This window comes from Scophthalmus maximus, chromosome 4 (assembly GCF_022379125.1).
Source record: "Scophthalmus maximus strain ysfricsl-2021 chromosome 4, ASM2237912v1, whole genome shotgun sequence".
NCBI lineage: Eukaryota > Metazoa > Chordata > Actinopteri > Pleuronectiformes > Scophthalmidae > Scophthalmus > Scophthalmus maximus.
This window is the reverse complement of record NC_061518.1, coordinates 22056806-22069451: the sequence shown is the minus strand read 5'-3', so window position 1 is coordinate 22069451 and position 12646 is coordinate 22056806. Positions and strand designations below refer to the sequence as shown.

Here is a 12646-nt window from a genome sequence, read left to right as displayed (position 1 = left end):
GACCAGATTTGAAAGCAGCTTCCTGTCACATTCAGTCACTCACTAGATTTCTAATACAAGAAATCCCTCAGGTTCAGACACAGAGCTGTGACCCAGGTGGGAACCCTGTCCCGGGCAGGCTCATGTTCCCAGGCTGCAGGAGCGTATCGTGTGAATCTCTGTACTTTATGATGCTCGTGCGAGCTGCCGGGTCACACCTTGTCCTGGAGCTGGCCGGTTTCCCATGGGACCCCCTGGCCTAGGTGCCAGCCCTGCTCCCAGAGCTTCTCAGGACCGGAGGAGGCTGCCGGAGGTGCAACCTCGCACCTCCCACCACATATATGGAGCAGCTTTCCCTGTTCCTCCTCACTATCCTCTGACAGCCTCACCAGCGACACACCCGACAGCTCACTGCTCAGGGAAGAGCCCACGACCACAGCAGCCGACCAGGACCAAAGATACCCACAGCAGCCATGGAAGTGTCTTACTGCTCTCCTCTCCAGCTCCAGGAGAACTCTTTCCTGTTTGACTGCGAGTCCCTGCTGGAGAAACCCTACGATCCTGTGGCCTACGATCCGGCCTCGGACGCTGGTTACTTCAGCGCAGGCAGCGGCCTGTCTCCCACCTCGTCTGTGGACTCCTTTTGCTTCTCCCCTACCTCCATCCAGGCCGCAGGAGATGAACAGGACATCTTGGACCGCTTCATCTTCAGCAGCCCCGAAGCGCCTCATCTTACCCAGAACACACAGACTCTCCCCCGCCCCGGGTCCTCCTCGACCAGCCCCGCCGCAAAGAAGTCCAGGTCCCGGTATCCGGGGATGAAGCGCCAGACAGCCAGTGAGAGGGAGAAGCTGAGGATGAGGGATCTGACCAAGTCTCTCAATCACCTCAGGACATACCTCCCACCCTCGGTGGCGCCTGCGGGACAGACCCTGACCAAGATCGAGACGCTGCGCCTCACCATCCGCTACATCTCCTACCTGTCCGCTCAGCTGGGCCTCAGCGAGGAGGGGCTCGAGCAGAGGGGTTCCCCGGGCTCCGTGGAGCCGCCGCAAACCCTCAACCAGTTCCTGGGTCAGCCAGCAGCCAGCTACAGTCCACAGGAATCAAGCTGCAGCAACACGAGCGCGGACCAGATGTCCTCTCTGCAGCACGCATATCAGGTATGTTCATATCACGGCCACGAGGATGGGCTTCACAATCAACTGTTAACTGTTCGCATAATGCAAAGTGGGTTTTTTTGTGTTTAAGTTGAATTAGTTGCTAACCATCATCTCTTTTCTGTTGCCAGGTTTCTAGTGAAGTTGACTTCACCAGCGAGTACTGGTTGCCACAGCAACCGCCACAGGGCGCCCCTTTCTCTGGACAGTGCTGAGGCACACGACTGTCAGCCCACCCGGGTCTATTTTCATTGCAACAATGAACTCTCGCACAATTCGCGGACAAAACTCTTGTAACTTTTTTTGTTATTTTTAACAAAGTATATTTTCTGTCCTTTTGTGTCCATTTTTTTGTATATAGAACTGTGTATTTATTAAGCTTTCCCCAATGTCAACAAAATAAATATTATTATTCAAAATTACCCTCGGGCTTGCTGTCGCATTTACTTCCTTCAACCCCTGAATATCAAGTGCACATATGAAGTCATGCAGACTCGTGGTGCTTGACCCTCACTTCCTTACATAAACACTGCAGCTGTCAGCAGGACAATGAGGTGTTAAGCGGGGAGCACATCCCCTCTAAAGACTTTAAGGAAAGACCCCCACGGAGAGGCCCGACAGCTGATCCAGGAGCTGGTAATTGGCGCCTTTTTTTCTATCCTGTGTAAACAGGTCTGGTGCTTGAGACCCTGAAAAAAAAGAAAGAAAAAAAAAGCCTCATGACAACTGGCCCTGGACTGAATGTTTAGAGACTTGACCCATTTATGCCGTCAAATAGGATTCATGACTGTCCTGGTTCTGATTGTCCCAGTTCTCCTCTGGATCCATGTATGACGCAGAACTTAATTTTTGGCATAAGCCACGTCAGTCTACGGTGGGAGATGGCTGTCCCACCGTGTGAATGGATGTTTTTATCAGACTGTCTGTGTCCTCCTCTGTTTGTTCTCAAGGCCATTTGGTCATAGTGCGGAGCTAAAAAAAAAAAAAAAGAGGTCAAAACTTGAATTTCATAGACTGGCATCCACAGACAATGCAAGATTTATTTTGGGAGCAGAGAAAATTATATTTTTTTTGTGGCATCATGCTGATATTTCCAATTGTGGAAACAACTATAATAGCAAATTACTCTAGGTAAGTACACAGAACCATACAACTTGAATTACAAAAAAATATATATATACTATTTTACACAACATAAATGCACATCTTTTTTTTGCATTGTTCACTCCGTAATATAAAAGTTTTCATATCAGCGAATCTATCGGCAAACATAATAATGCCGATACATTCTGCGAAAGGCTCATATTGGTCAATATCACTGGCCAACCGACAGTCGGGCTCTCCTTAATATTATAGCCCAGATACCTGTATTCAGTAAGGAAGTTTGCCGGTGAGGTAAGCCGAGACAGTCATCGGAGGCCAACAGTTTCCTTTACAGGACACGTCCCTCCATAAGTACCTCAAAAGATGCAGAAGTCTTCACCCCTGATCATAGCTCAGTGTGTCATATACATAGATTGTAACAATAGAATAGGCACCCGGTAAATGAAAAATTGCAACACAATCATTTCTTATGAAGTAAGATCCCAAATTGTTATCCCCCTTATTCCACCTCTTCACAAATTATTCCCGAGTACCTACATGTACAAGTTTTGGTACGTCTTGCCCTGATACAGCATTAGTACAACTCCAGAGTATTGACGCTGTACATTACCAGCTGTAATCTGCAAAGCGTTTTTTCCGAACAATCTGTAAAGTGTGTTCCGGACCGGACAGTGTGTTTGGGTTACTAAACTGGGGATGAGGCTTCACTGGTGAACCATTCAAGCACCAGGTCCTTGTTGTTGGTCACCCAGTCCATGTTGGCCTTGGTTTTCTCCAGCGCCTGCTCGAGAGCCATGGTGGACGAGCCAAACTGCCCTGGATGGTCTTCTTTGAAACGCAGCAGCTAGAAAAGAACACAGTGAAATGATTGGGATGTGATTCTATGTAACACACAAATTCATACTCAACCGGTTCGCGATGTGCATTGCCTAGCCACTGTCTACTCCACTACAGTTTAAATGCAAATATTGTATTTGTTTTATTCCACTCCAATGACTTGACAGCTAAATGACTTTGTTCTTTTACAAATATAGATGTACAGATATACAGTAAGACTACATACACAACATATAAGGGACCTTATGAAATTGACAGAAAAATAATGAATTTTTAAAAAATTGAAGAATAGGTTTGGAGCACTGGTTGGATAAAACAAACATTCGGATGTCAGATGTCACTTTTGGCTCCGGGAAGTTGTGACGGACATTTCTCCCCATTTCATTTTCTACAAACCCAACAATTTATTGATTCATTAAGAAAATAATTTTCAGACAGACCAATAATGAAAAATGTATGAATTGCAGTGCTGTAGAAACAAGTGCAAAATTACCTCTATCTCAACCAACCACAGTAAATTCTGCTGACAGATCAATGCATGAAAACTTTGAGTTTTTAATTATTTAAGTACAGTTTGCTAATAATACTCACATCATTTTAATTAAGTAACATTTTCAATAAATGGCTTTTACTTGTAATTGAGTTTTTTCATATTGCCATATAAAAAATATGAGGATCGGTGTTATCAATATTAATTCCATTAGAAAATATGGATGTGAATTGAGAAACTGGGTCAATTGGTCCAGCAAATGAGATGAGATATAAGTGAAACTGTACCTGATTGTACTCAAACTCGGTGGAGAAACGTCTGGTCACTACTTTAATTAGCCTATCAAAGGAGAATGATCCACCGCCATAGCTGAAGAAAAGGTTAAAAAAAATAAGATTATTTTGCAATAACGCACAGACTGCGTAACAAAAGCCATTTGGTTGGACACTTCTGATTTGTGTTGCCTCCATAGCAACGTGCCAACCCTGCCGATGCGTTCCTCTTCTGAGCTGAGATGCTCAGCACAAGTCATGTAAATTAGGGGAAAACTCACTCATGGAATATGTGGCTCCATCTGGCTCTCACAAAGTCCCAAGCCAGAGATTGTCCGATAGGGTTACTAGCGATGTAAGCGATGGTAGATGCGGCGTCCTGCTTACGGATCTTCTCTGGGTCCAGACAATAGTCCAGATACCTGAAATCACAGGCAGTGTAGACGTATGCCAAACATGCAACACGGAAACCCTGCAATGGCCTTACTTTGTCAGCACAGCCCTTTGTTTGAATGATAAAAGTTTAATTTTTAAAAAAGGGCACAGAGGGTCTTTTCATTTCAGAGGATGCTGCAGATTGCAAAATCCCCTTGAGATGAGCAAAACATAATCCAGCACGACGTCAGGGCTACTGACCTGTTCAGCAGCCAGGGCTGTGTGGTGCACGACAGAGCAGCCATAAGTTTATTGGCTTCTGAAGCGACCGCAGCGTTCTTGTACATGGACCACGCAAAGTCCCACTCCTTCACTCCCCCTCCTGCGATTGCATTGCAGTACACGGTGGACCTTAAGTTGGGACTAATGCTGGAGGGTTGGACAAAGATGGGAAAGAGTTACGGTAGTGAAAGCAACGGTCGAAAATCTGTGGGTTATAATAAAACAAATCCTGCACTTGTCGAGAGGCGTGTCTGAAGCCGACAGCACACGGAGGTCATTCATTGGCTCATCGCTTGCAGCACATGTGTATGGTCACGTTTCTTCTGGAAATTCTAAAGACGGCGGACAATCAACGTAACGTTCCATGTAGGCTATTTTCTATTATTATCTTCTATGTTCGCTGTTGCAGACTAAAGTGGACATCAAGCGACAACCTTTTAATGACCCTAATCAAAATAAAGAATATATGGGTTTCAAAAACAAATAATCACTCATTTTTTATAACATCAGTGTAAGTACCTCTCCGACATATTTTAATATATGCGTATTCGTATATGTATATAAATCTAATATACGTCCAATCAGGTTGCGATCGCTTATCTTATCATGACCCTACAACCAGCTCCTTGTCAAGTTTGGCCAAGTGTGACATAAGTATACATAGAAAATGAGGAGGACAGGAACACGAAAAACATAAGAAATTATGTGTGTATGTCAATAAAAGGGAAACGATGAAAGGAGAGAAAGCGTGAAGTGTGAACATACGTGTTTTTAGCAGGGTTTTGCATCCAATTTTTGAACAAGCCAGTGGTCAGATCCTTACAGCCTTCTACTCCAGTCTTACAGGCCAAGGAGATTGCATTCACCTGATTGTACCTGGACAGGGACATGACATGGGACAAGAGAGTGGACACACACATGAAGTTATTAACTAGTTCATGAAGTTCTACCAGAGCCGGTATTTATCAAACTGCTAAAAGTTACAAGTTCAAAAAAGCTACACGATACGCTTCAGCTGAGAAATTGGCACATACATCAGCCTAAGCGACATAATTAAGAATAAAGGCGGCTGTTAAACATTTCATTGGACTTTTTTTCTTTTATCAAGGGTGCAAACAAACGAGAAAAAAAAAAATTCAATGTAATATTCTGCCAAGAGGCTCATGTACTGCATCAACTCAACCCTGCTACAGTTATGGATATGAGGACATGTGCGTTCAAAAGACTGAAACAGACGTATTAAATGGACAGCGTGTGGACATCCTTACTGGTCGGTGTGTCCCGTGGGGATCGTTGTCCAGTTGACAGTGAGAGTTCTGAAGTAGTCAAACAGAGGACCGACCTGTTTCCTAATGTAAGCCTGAGAAATGAACGAACACACGATTTGTCAATTTTTTTGCCGTTGAGATAAATATGCCATCCAGAAATAATTAACTAGAGCTACATTGGATATACTGTATGCTTTACAAAGTGCCATTGAAGCCTTTTTTTTTTTCTTGGCCAATTATTCAGAACTCATTAATTCATCGTGACATGCTGTTGAGCATTATTTAGAAACCTGCATAGGTCCGTAAACTTCACTGCGGTCAAACATGAGGTAGAAGTAACCCAAGTTGCGTGTTGCTGTCTCCCAGGGCACGTATTCTATTTCTTTACTGAGGAACTTGGTCGTCCTCAGAGCCAGGGTTGTGTTCACAATGTTTGCCCTGAAAAGGTCACATGAAACTGATCACCTTTGTCCTCAAGTATTGAATAACAATGCATCGTAATAAATAAAAAGAGCTCACTTTGCGAGGTTAAACGCGTCATCGATAATCTGAGCACGGTTGATCACTGGAATATCCTGAAAAGCGAAAAAATGGAGTTTAGGAGGTGCGGGTATTCATTTAGCTACCCTGTGGGTGTAACCGCGTCATTTCCAGGTGCAGGGATGTTACCACATGTTTGGAGCTGAGCTTGGCGAGGAGTCGCTCCCAGTTGTCAGAGTCGTAGTTGACTCTGTAGAAGCCCTTCATGTCTATGTTGGCCACCAACCACTCATCAGCATTGAGAACGATGTCCTTGTTTGTTGCTGTTTGGGTGCACATGAAGAATGAATCCATGTTTTTACTTTGCGTTACTCCCCCTTACGCTGCTCCGATCGTACACGGAAAATGAATATTACCTTCTTTGCCAACAAGCCAGTACTGTTGTATGGATGCGCGAGTGTTGACCCATGTGATGGGAACGATCCACTCGTAACTGGAGCCACATCCATCCCGCCATTCATGTGTGCATAAAGACACAGGCATACAGGGAGCATGGGTGAGCTCTTTAGGACATATTCAGGATATATCCGCTGACAAATTTAAAAAGTGTCTCCTACTTGAACTCTGAAGGTCTGTCCACCACAGACTTGGGGTCCGACAGGAAGTGTTTCTGAGTGATCTTTCCAGTCTTGGTGTCGACGGTGATCAAGGGGAACCCCATCTGCAGGATCCATCGGTTCATGATCGCCTCCACAGAGTCTGGCAGCGGTATGCCACCTTTATCCACTGCCTGGTAACAATCAGATTTGAATTAAATTTTACACCTCTGGAATGACCAGCAGAGGGCGACTCCACTGGTGGCAAAAAGAAGAGTTTCTATAGAAAAGACTTGATTCATAACGTCAGTAAACGTTTTCCTGAAGAGTTTATGGTCTCAATCGCTAGTTTCAAGTCTTCTTCAATACAGCATGATGTTCATTTTGTAGATTGTGGTCTCATTTAGAGTAAAATAGACAATAAAGCCCCGTCTGTGAAAAGCGAACTCTCTGAATATTTTTGCATATTCTTTTTCTTAAAATGTCAGTGGCTTCGGGCTTTCGTGTTATTTCTTCAGATTATTATTTTTTTTAAAGTTCTCAATGCTCTGTTCATTCTCAACAAGGGTACAGGAGAGTTAAGGTTAACGTTAGGTAAGCATTTTCTTTTTAAGTAGCTGTTTTGTGGAAAGAAACCAATCACAAAAGACGGTGCTCTCTTACCATTTGCAGATGCTTCCAGAGGTCTTTGTAGACTGTGTTGTTATACTTGAACTCCTCCAAGTATGTCTGCAGACACATAACAAACCGTTTGTCATGCTCCAGTTGTTTGGCGGTGAAAACATTTATCAGGTGAAGATCAGTTTCGCTTTTTTGATTGTGATGCTTATCGGTTTAATGGGCTGCCTCGTACTCACATGGAGTCCTTGGGAGAAGATGGTCTCAGTGATGAACTCTGAGAGCATCCGGAGGACTGCAGCTCCCTGCAATAGAAAACGGTGTCAGGTTGGGACACATCCGATAAAACAGAAGAACACCACTCAGTGATTCATTAGTCCCCAACGACAGTGTCCGGAGACCTTGATGGGGGTCAACCATAAAAATCTACATAGGTCAAAATCTTGCTTAGTGAGGCTTGCAGAGAACAACACACCTGGACTGTGTGAGGTTTTTGTGATTTTTGAACCACACCTTGCTGTATGTGATGGAGTCAAACAGTTCCATGATGTGCTCCGGCTTCATGATGTCCTCTTCCTTGGATGAAAGGGGATGGGAGGAGGCCAAAGCATCCACAGCCATCACACCGATGATCTCATTCAGAACTATTAAATCTAGCTGAAAAATGCATAAAAGAAAAACATTTGTATCTTAAGCATATCAGGGTCACAAGATGTGTTAAGATGCTGTATCGATTTACCACATCTACACTCCCCCGGCCCTGCTGGCTCACATCACGGTACCTTGACAAGAGGTCCACTGCCAAGTGTGACGCGAGCTCATTCTCAGCGGAGAAGAAAACTCACCATGTTCCACGTCGGTTGAGCGTAGTTGGCCCCAAGATAAGAGACGTAGGACGCGAATCCCTCATTGAGCCACAAGTCGTTCCACCACTTCATGGTCACCAGGTTTCCGAACCACTAAGAGCACAGACCTTCACTTTACTGGCAGCGTTTCAACGCACATTTCAAAGCCATGCACAAACAGTCAGAGTCATTTTGTCGGAGGGCAGTACACAACCGGGTGTTCAGTGTCATACCATATGAGCGAGCTCATGGGAGATGGTTGTTGCCACCTTCTCCTTGTCTGCATTGGACGACACCTCAGGATTATACAAGAGGTTGGTCTCTCTGTAGGTGATCAGGCCCCAGTTCTCCATGGCTCCAGCAGCGAAGTCAGGAAGAGCAATCTGGTCTAAGAGCGATGACAGAGGTCAAAACAAAGTAATTTTGTTGACAGCTGAATGTTCCTTAAAGTGGTTACAAAGCCATATTGTTAATAGTGTGATGTTGGTCTGTGGGTGCAGCTGTGGGTCCTACCTGATTTGCTCAGGGGGTAGGTGGAGTTGTAGTACCCCTCAAAGAACGCCAGTATGGGCCCTGTCTTCTGAAGGGCGTAGTCTCCTTGGCCCTCCTCTATGGCCGTCTTGCGAGCCCAGATCCTGATCTGGACAAAAACAATGTTTTATTAACTTCGACCCCCCCCCCCCCCCCAAAAAAAAAATCGACGGTGCTGGAGACCAGAGACTTGAATTGAGCATTGGGTCCAGCAGAGGGCGGCACAGACCCAACCAAGAAACAGACCAGCGCTCAAACAACAGACGAAACAACCACATAAGGATTTCATTAATAGTCTGGTTGTTTGAATAGGCTGGTTTATTAAAATTTGAGATGACAAAGTTGTATCGGTAGTTGCTGGATTGTAATAGCAGTGGTGGAGCGTGGTAGTAATAGTAGCAGGGAGTTATAAAACTAACAATTGTATGATCCAGTCATTTGAGCAGGAGTCTAAACTATTCCGTCATAGCAAAGGTCATTTCAGAATTATCGGGAATTATCATCCAGGTTGTGGGGATGTGTCGATAAAGATAAGGCCACATCGAGCTGAGATTATATCTAATCACTGGCCCTGATCGTAGTAGAAAAAGCAGAAGAATCAAGGATTAGAAGTAGAAGTGGTTTTGAGTAAAAGTGTGGTTCTCAAGGCTGAGTGATTACTGATGTTAAAGTTCATTGTTCGTTTTAAGGGAATATTTAATACGACATGTCATGAAAAAACTCAAACTGTACAGTGATTATAATAATAGTGATACAATGCTGAGTATAGATGTCTTAGTCCAATTTCCACTGGTAACTGTGAGATGTGATGAATAATTACCGAAACGTCGTCTGCACCTTGCGTCTTCCCAGCGTAGGTAAATTCACTCACGACGAAGGCCAGCAAATAGGTTGACATCCTCTCTGTGGGTTCAAATCTGGTCCGGATTAAATTCTGGCCGTCAATGCTGATGTTGACAGCGTCTGTGCGCCGGGACCAAAAACGAAAGCAGCGTCATCACGCGGCGACGGTACAAAGTACAGAGGAGAATCGGACGAGAACATTGTCAAGTGGAGGCAACGCGGTCGAAATGTTGCACTGAACAATAGACCGAGAACTTGCCGAGGTCCATGGAATTGGACAGGGCCACGGTCCCCTGGGGGTGAATGAGAGTCATGTGGAAGACGGCCTTCATAGCCGGCTCGTCGAAGCACGGGAAGGCTTTCCTGGCGTCTGTCGACTCCATTTGAGTCGTGGCCACAACTCTGACAACAACACAGAACCCCATCGAGATGAGAAATCCCAAACGCGACCCAAAGACCATCCCCACCCTGAAGCACCCATATAAACAGATAATCCCTGTTTGAGGTTTTCTTGGAGTCGGTAATGTGTGTTTAAATCCCGACTATGACATAACATAACTCTCAAACTAAACTGAAATATTTGATAAAACAATTGCAATTGAATTAGTTTTTTTTCTCAAAGTGAGATAAAAGAGATCCTACCGTTTCACCCCATCTTCTATGTATTCACTCCTGTAGAATCCTCCCAGTTCATCGGACAGCTCTCCAACAAACTCGGTGTAGAGCTCGTACGCTCTGCCGGCCGCCAGGAAGCTGTTGAGCCGGACCACCAGGTACTGGGTGGGGACCTCCAGCCAGGTTTTCCTCAGGCTTGGCGCAGGGCCTCCGTCCAGGCCCTTCAGCTTGACATGGAATCCCTGGAAGGTGGTGAGGTTCAGCTTGTTGGAGTGGATGAGGATGAGGTCGGTTGCCCTCACACATTTGAAGACCACCAGGGAGTGTCCGGTGAAGATGTACAGGCCCTCTGCGTTGGGCTCCAGCCGGGGCCTCAGGGTCGCATTGTACCATAAGGGAGCCAGGGTGTCCGGAAGTCTGAAGCGCTGCCAGGGCTCCTTCGGAGTGGACGGCGTGCTGGTCCCAACGGGGCTGGCAGTGGACGCCGCTTCACTCCCAGGCTTCTCCTTGGAGTAAGCCACCGACAGGGCGATGATGGTGGCCACGGCACCGATGGCTAGAACTGCACAGGCCACTGCCACCCCTTTGGTGATGTACAGGCCTTTTCCCATGTCTCCAAAAGAGAGCGCAATAACAGAAATGATTACCGGAATTTGCTACTCATGTCCCACCTTGTTATACTCAGTCCAAAGTCAGAGCATGAGCTCATGGGCGGGGACAGTCTGAAACACTCAGCTGTGTAATGGCCTTGAGATAAGAGAGAGTTCTGCCTCATCGGTGAACTTTACTGAATAAAGGCCAATGCTGTCTCTCTCTCTCTCTCTCTCTCTCTCTCTCTCTCTCTCTCTCTCTCTTTCTCTTCGTGTGTGTGTATGGTAGAAGTTTTTAAATGTCAGGGACAGATCTGGCTATTCAATAGTGAAGAAGTCATACATTGATCAAATGGGCGACGGTGGAGGATTTACAAAGCGGGATAAACTTTTGTTTAGCCTCACACCAAGTTTTTTCTGCATGTGACACTTATGTCATTAACAGACAAACCGTCATATGGTTGGATGATGTCAGAAACTGTGAAGTGGAAAAGTGTTTCTTGAGAATTCTCATGAAAATTCCAATGAATCAACTCTTGACCAACAATAAGCAGAAAGGCTGACGTATCAACTTCTACTAGAGTAACTTTAATGAGTCAAGGAAATTATAGTGAGGATGAGACAGATGCGACTAACATGGTTACACATGGACCTGATTTACTCCTCTGTTAAGGTCTATGTGGGAGGCGTTCAGGCACAGTAATGCCGTGTGGTCGCCCACATTTTGATAGAGCTTTAGTCCAAGTCCATCATTCTATCAGGTTTTTTTCAATCAAATAAAATGGAAGAAAAATAAATGTGTGTAAAAAAGATCTCTCTGGTCCCATTGGCATGTGTAAAGCGTAACCCCCCCCCCACACACACACAAACACAGAAAGGCAGACACACAAAAACAAATGATGGCGAGATGCAGTGATCAATTTTTTCTTACCTCGCGTTCCTTGCATTTTTTTAGTTTTGCCTCAACTCAGCTTTAAAGCAGCGGGGTCAGCCACACTGCACATCTGCTACGCTGCTTGCACTAAGAAGTCTGCAAGGGATGGACACACCAGTTATACAAGGTCGGGCAAAATCTGCAACTTCCTCAGTAGATCCAGGTTGAGCAAATGACACGGCAGGATAATGCACAGTCCTCGAATCATAATGTCAAATCTCACGCCGCAGCGCGTCTTAAACTTGTTGTGTCTTGTCCTAAGGTGTACTGCTATTAAACCTCAAACCTGGAGGTTTATCAAATCGTTCTCCCTTTTTTCTGGAGAAACGATGGCCACAGGCCTCGGGCGGAACAAACCGGATCTGCTTTTCTGACTGACATTTCAAATGTTCGAATACAGTGGAGTGAAATGGCGCTCCACATTTGAAGCCCTGAAATGCAACTGGAGAGTAACGCGTCGGTCAGAAAGATTTACCGGCAAGTGGAACAAAAATGTGTTCTCCCACTCCGTGGCGAATGCTCTGTGCTCATCTAAGACAGTTGCCTCCAACGACGTCAACTGTGCATCATTCCAGACTCTTGCTAAAATTATGAAGGGATGGTATGATGCAAAATGAAAGAGCCACACACGGCATAAAGCCCCCCAAAACACCGGATGCATCACCTTTCAAACGTGGTAGCTCCTGTCACTAGTCTGTGGCTGCCCAATAAACAAATATCTTTTAAACTCTATGCAAATCTTCAAGCCTAAGCAGAAATACCAGTTAGTGCAGGTCATAAAAGTTCTGTCCACATTATATCGGCTCATTTGTTCGCCTTGAACTGTC

At 45.2% G+C, this 12646-nt stretch overlaps 2 protein-coding genes across 3 annotated transcripts; one reads left to right on the top strand and one right to left on the bottom strand.

The window, feature by feature from the left end:
* The first annotated feature begins 287 nt into the window (after nt 1-287).
* On the top strand, nt 288-1354 carry LOC118302650 (mesoderm posterior protein 1-like). The gene is made up of 2 exons (XM_035628966.2): nt 288-1193; nt 1271-1354. Exons 1-2 carry the CDS (start codon nt 453-455, stop codon nt 1352-1354), a joined length of 825 nt encoding a protein of 274 aa, XP_035484859.2. The 5' UTR covers nt 288-452.
* An 805-nt stretch (nt 1355-2159) lies between these two features.
* LOC118302725 (aminopeptidase Ey) lies at nt 2160-11952 on the bottom strand. Of its 2 annotated transcripts, XM_035629102.2 has the most exons (21): nt 11817-11946; nt 10323-10908; nt 9940-10082; nt 9658-9800; nt 8820-8946; nt 8540-8694; nt 8307-8420; nt 7975-8118; nt 7701-7766; nt 7507-7572; nt 6865-7037; nt 6664-6740; nt 6437-6570; nt 6287-6342; nt 6058-6205; nt 5768-5859; nt 5265-5375; nt 4479-4646; nt 4124-4264; nt 3858-3939; nt 2160-3087 (listed from the first exon to the last, which is right to left on the bottom strand). In XM_035629102.2, the coding sequence occupies exons 1-21, from the start codon at nt 11830-11832 to the stop codon at nt 2929-2931; spliced, it is 2901 nt and encodes a 966-aa protein (XP_035484995.2). In that variant the 5' UTR covers nt 11833-11946; the 3' UTR covers nt 2160-2928. The 2 variants fall into 2 exon arrangements, with proteins under 2 accessions (XP_035484995.2, XP_035484996.2); XM_035629103.2 differs by lacking the exons at nt 2160-3087; nt 3858-3939; nt 4124-4264; nt 4479-4646 and adding an exon at nt 4653-4831 and having other exon boundaries at nt 11817-11952.
* Between the last annotated feature and the right edge of the window lie 694 nt (nt 11953-12646).

Bases quoted from the DNA above. Each gene is read 5' to 3' on its own strand.
- LOC118302650 (XM_035628966.2), top strand. From the start codon at position 453: ATGGAAGTGTCTTACTGCTCTCCTCTCCAGCTCCAGGAGAACTCTTTC. The intron at 1,194-1,270 runs GTTCGCATAATG...TTCTGTTGCCAG, and splicing joins TTCACAATCAACTGTTAACT to GTTTCTAGTGAAGTTGACTT.
- LOC118302725 (XM_035629102.2), bottom strand. The intron at 5,860-6,057 runs GTTTCTAAATAA...TTCATTTCTCAG, and splicing joins AAGTTTACGGACCTATGCAG to GCTTACATTAGGAAACAGGT. The intron at 5,376-5,767 runs GTAAGGATGTCC...GTCCCTGTCCAG, and splicing joins CCCACGGGACACACCGACCA to GTACAATCAGGTGAATGCAA.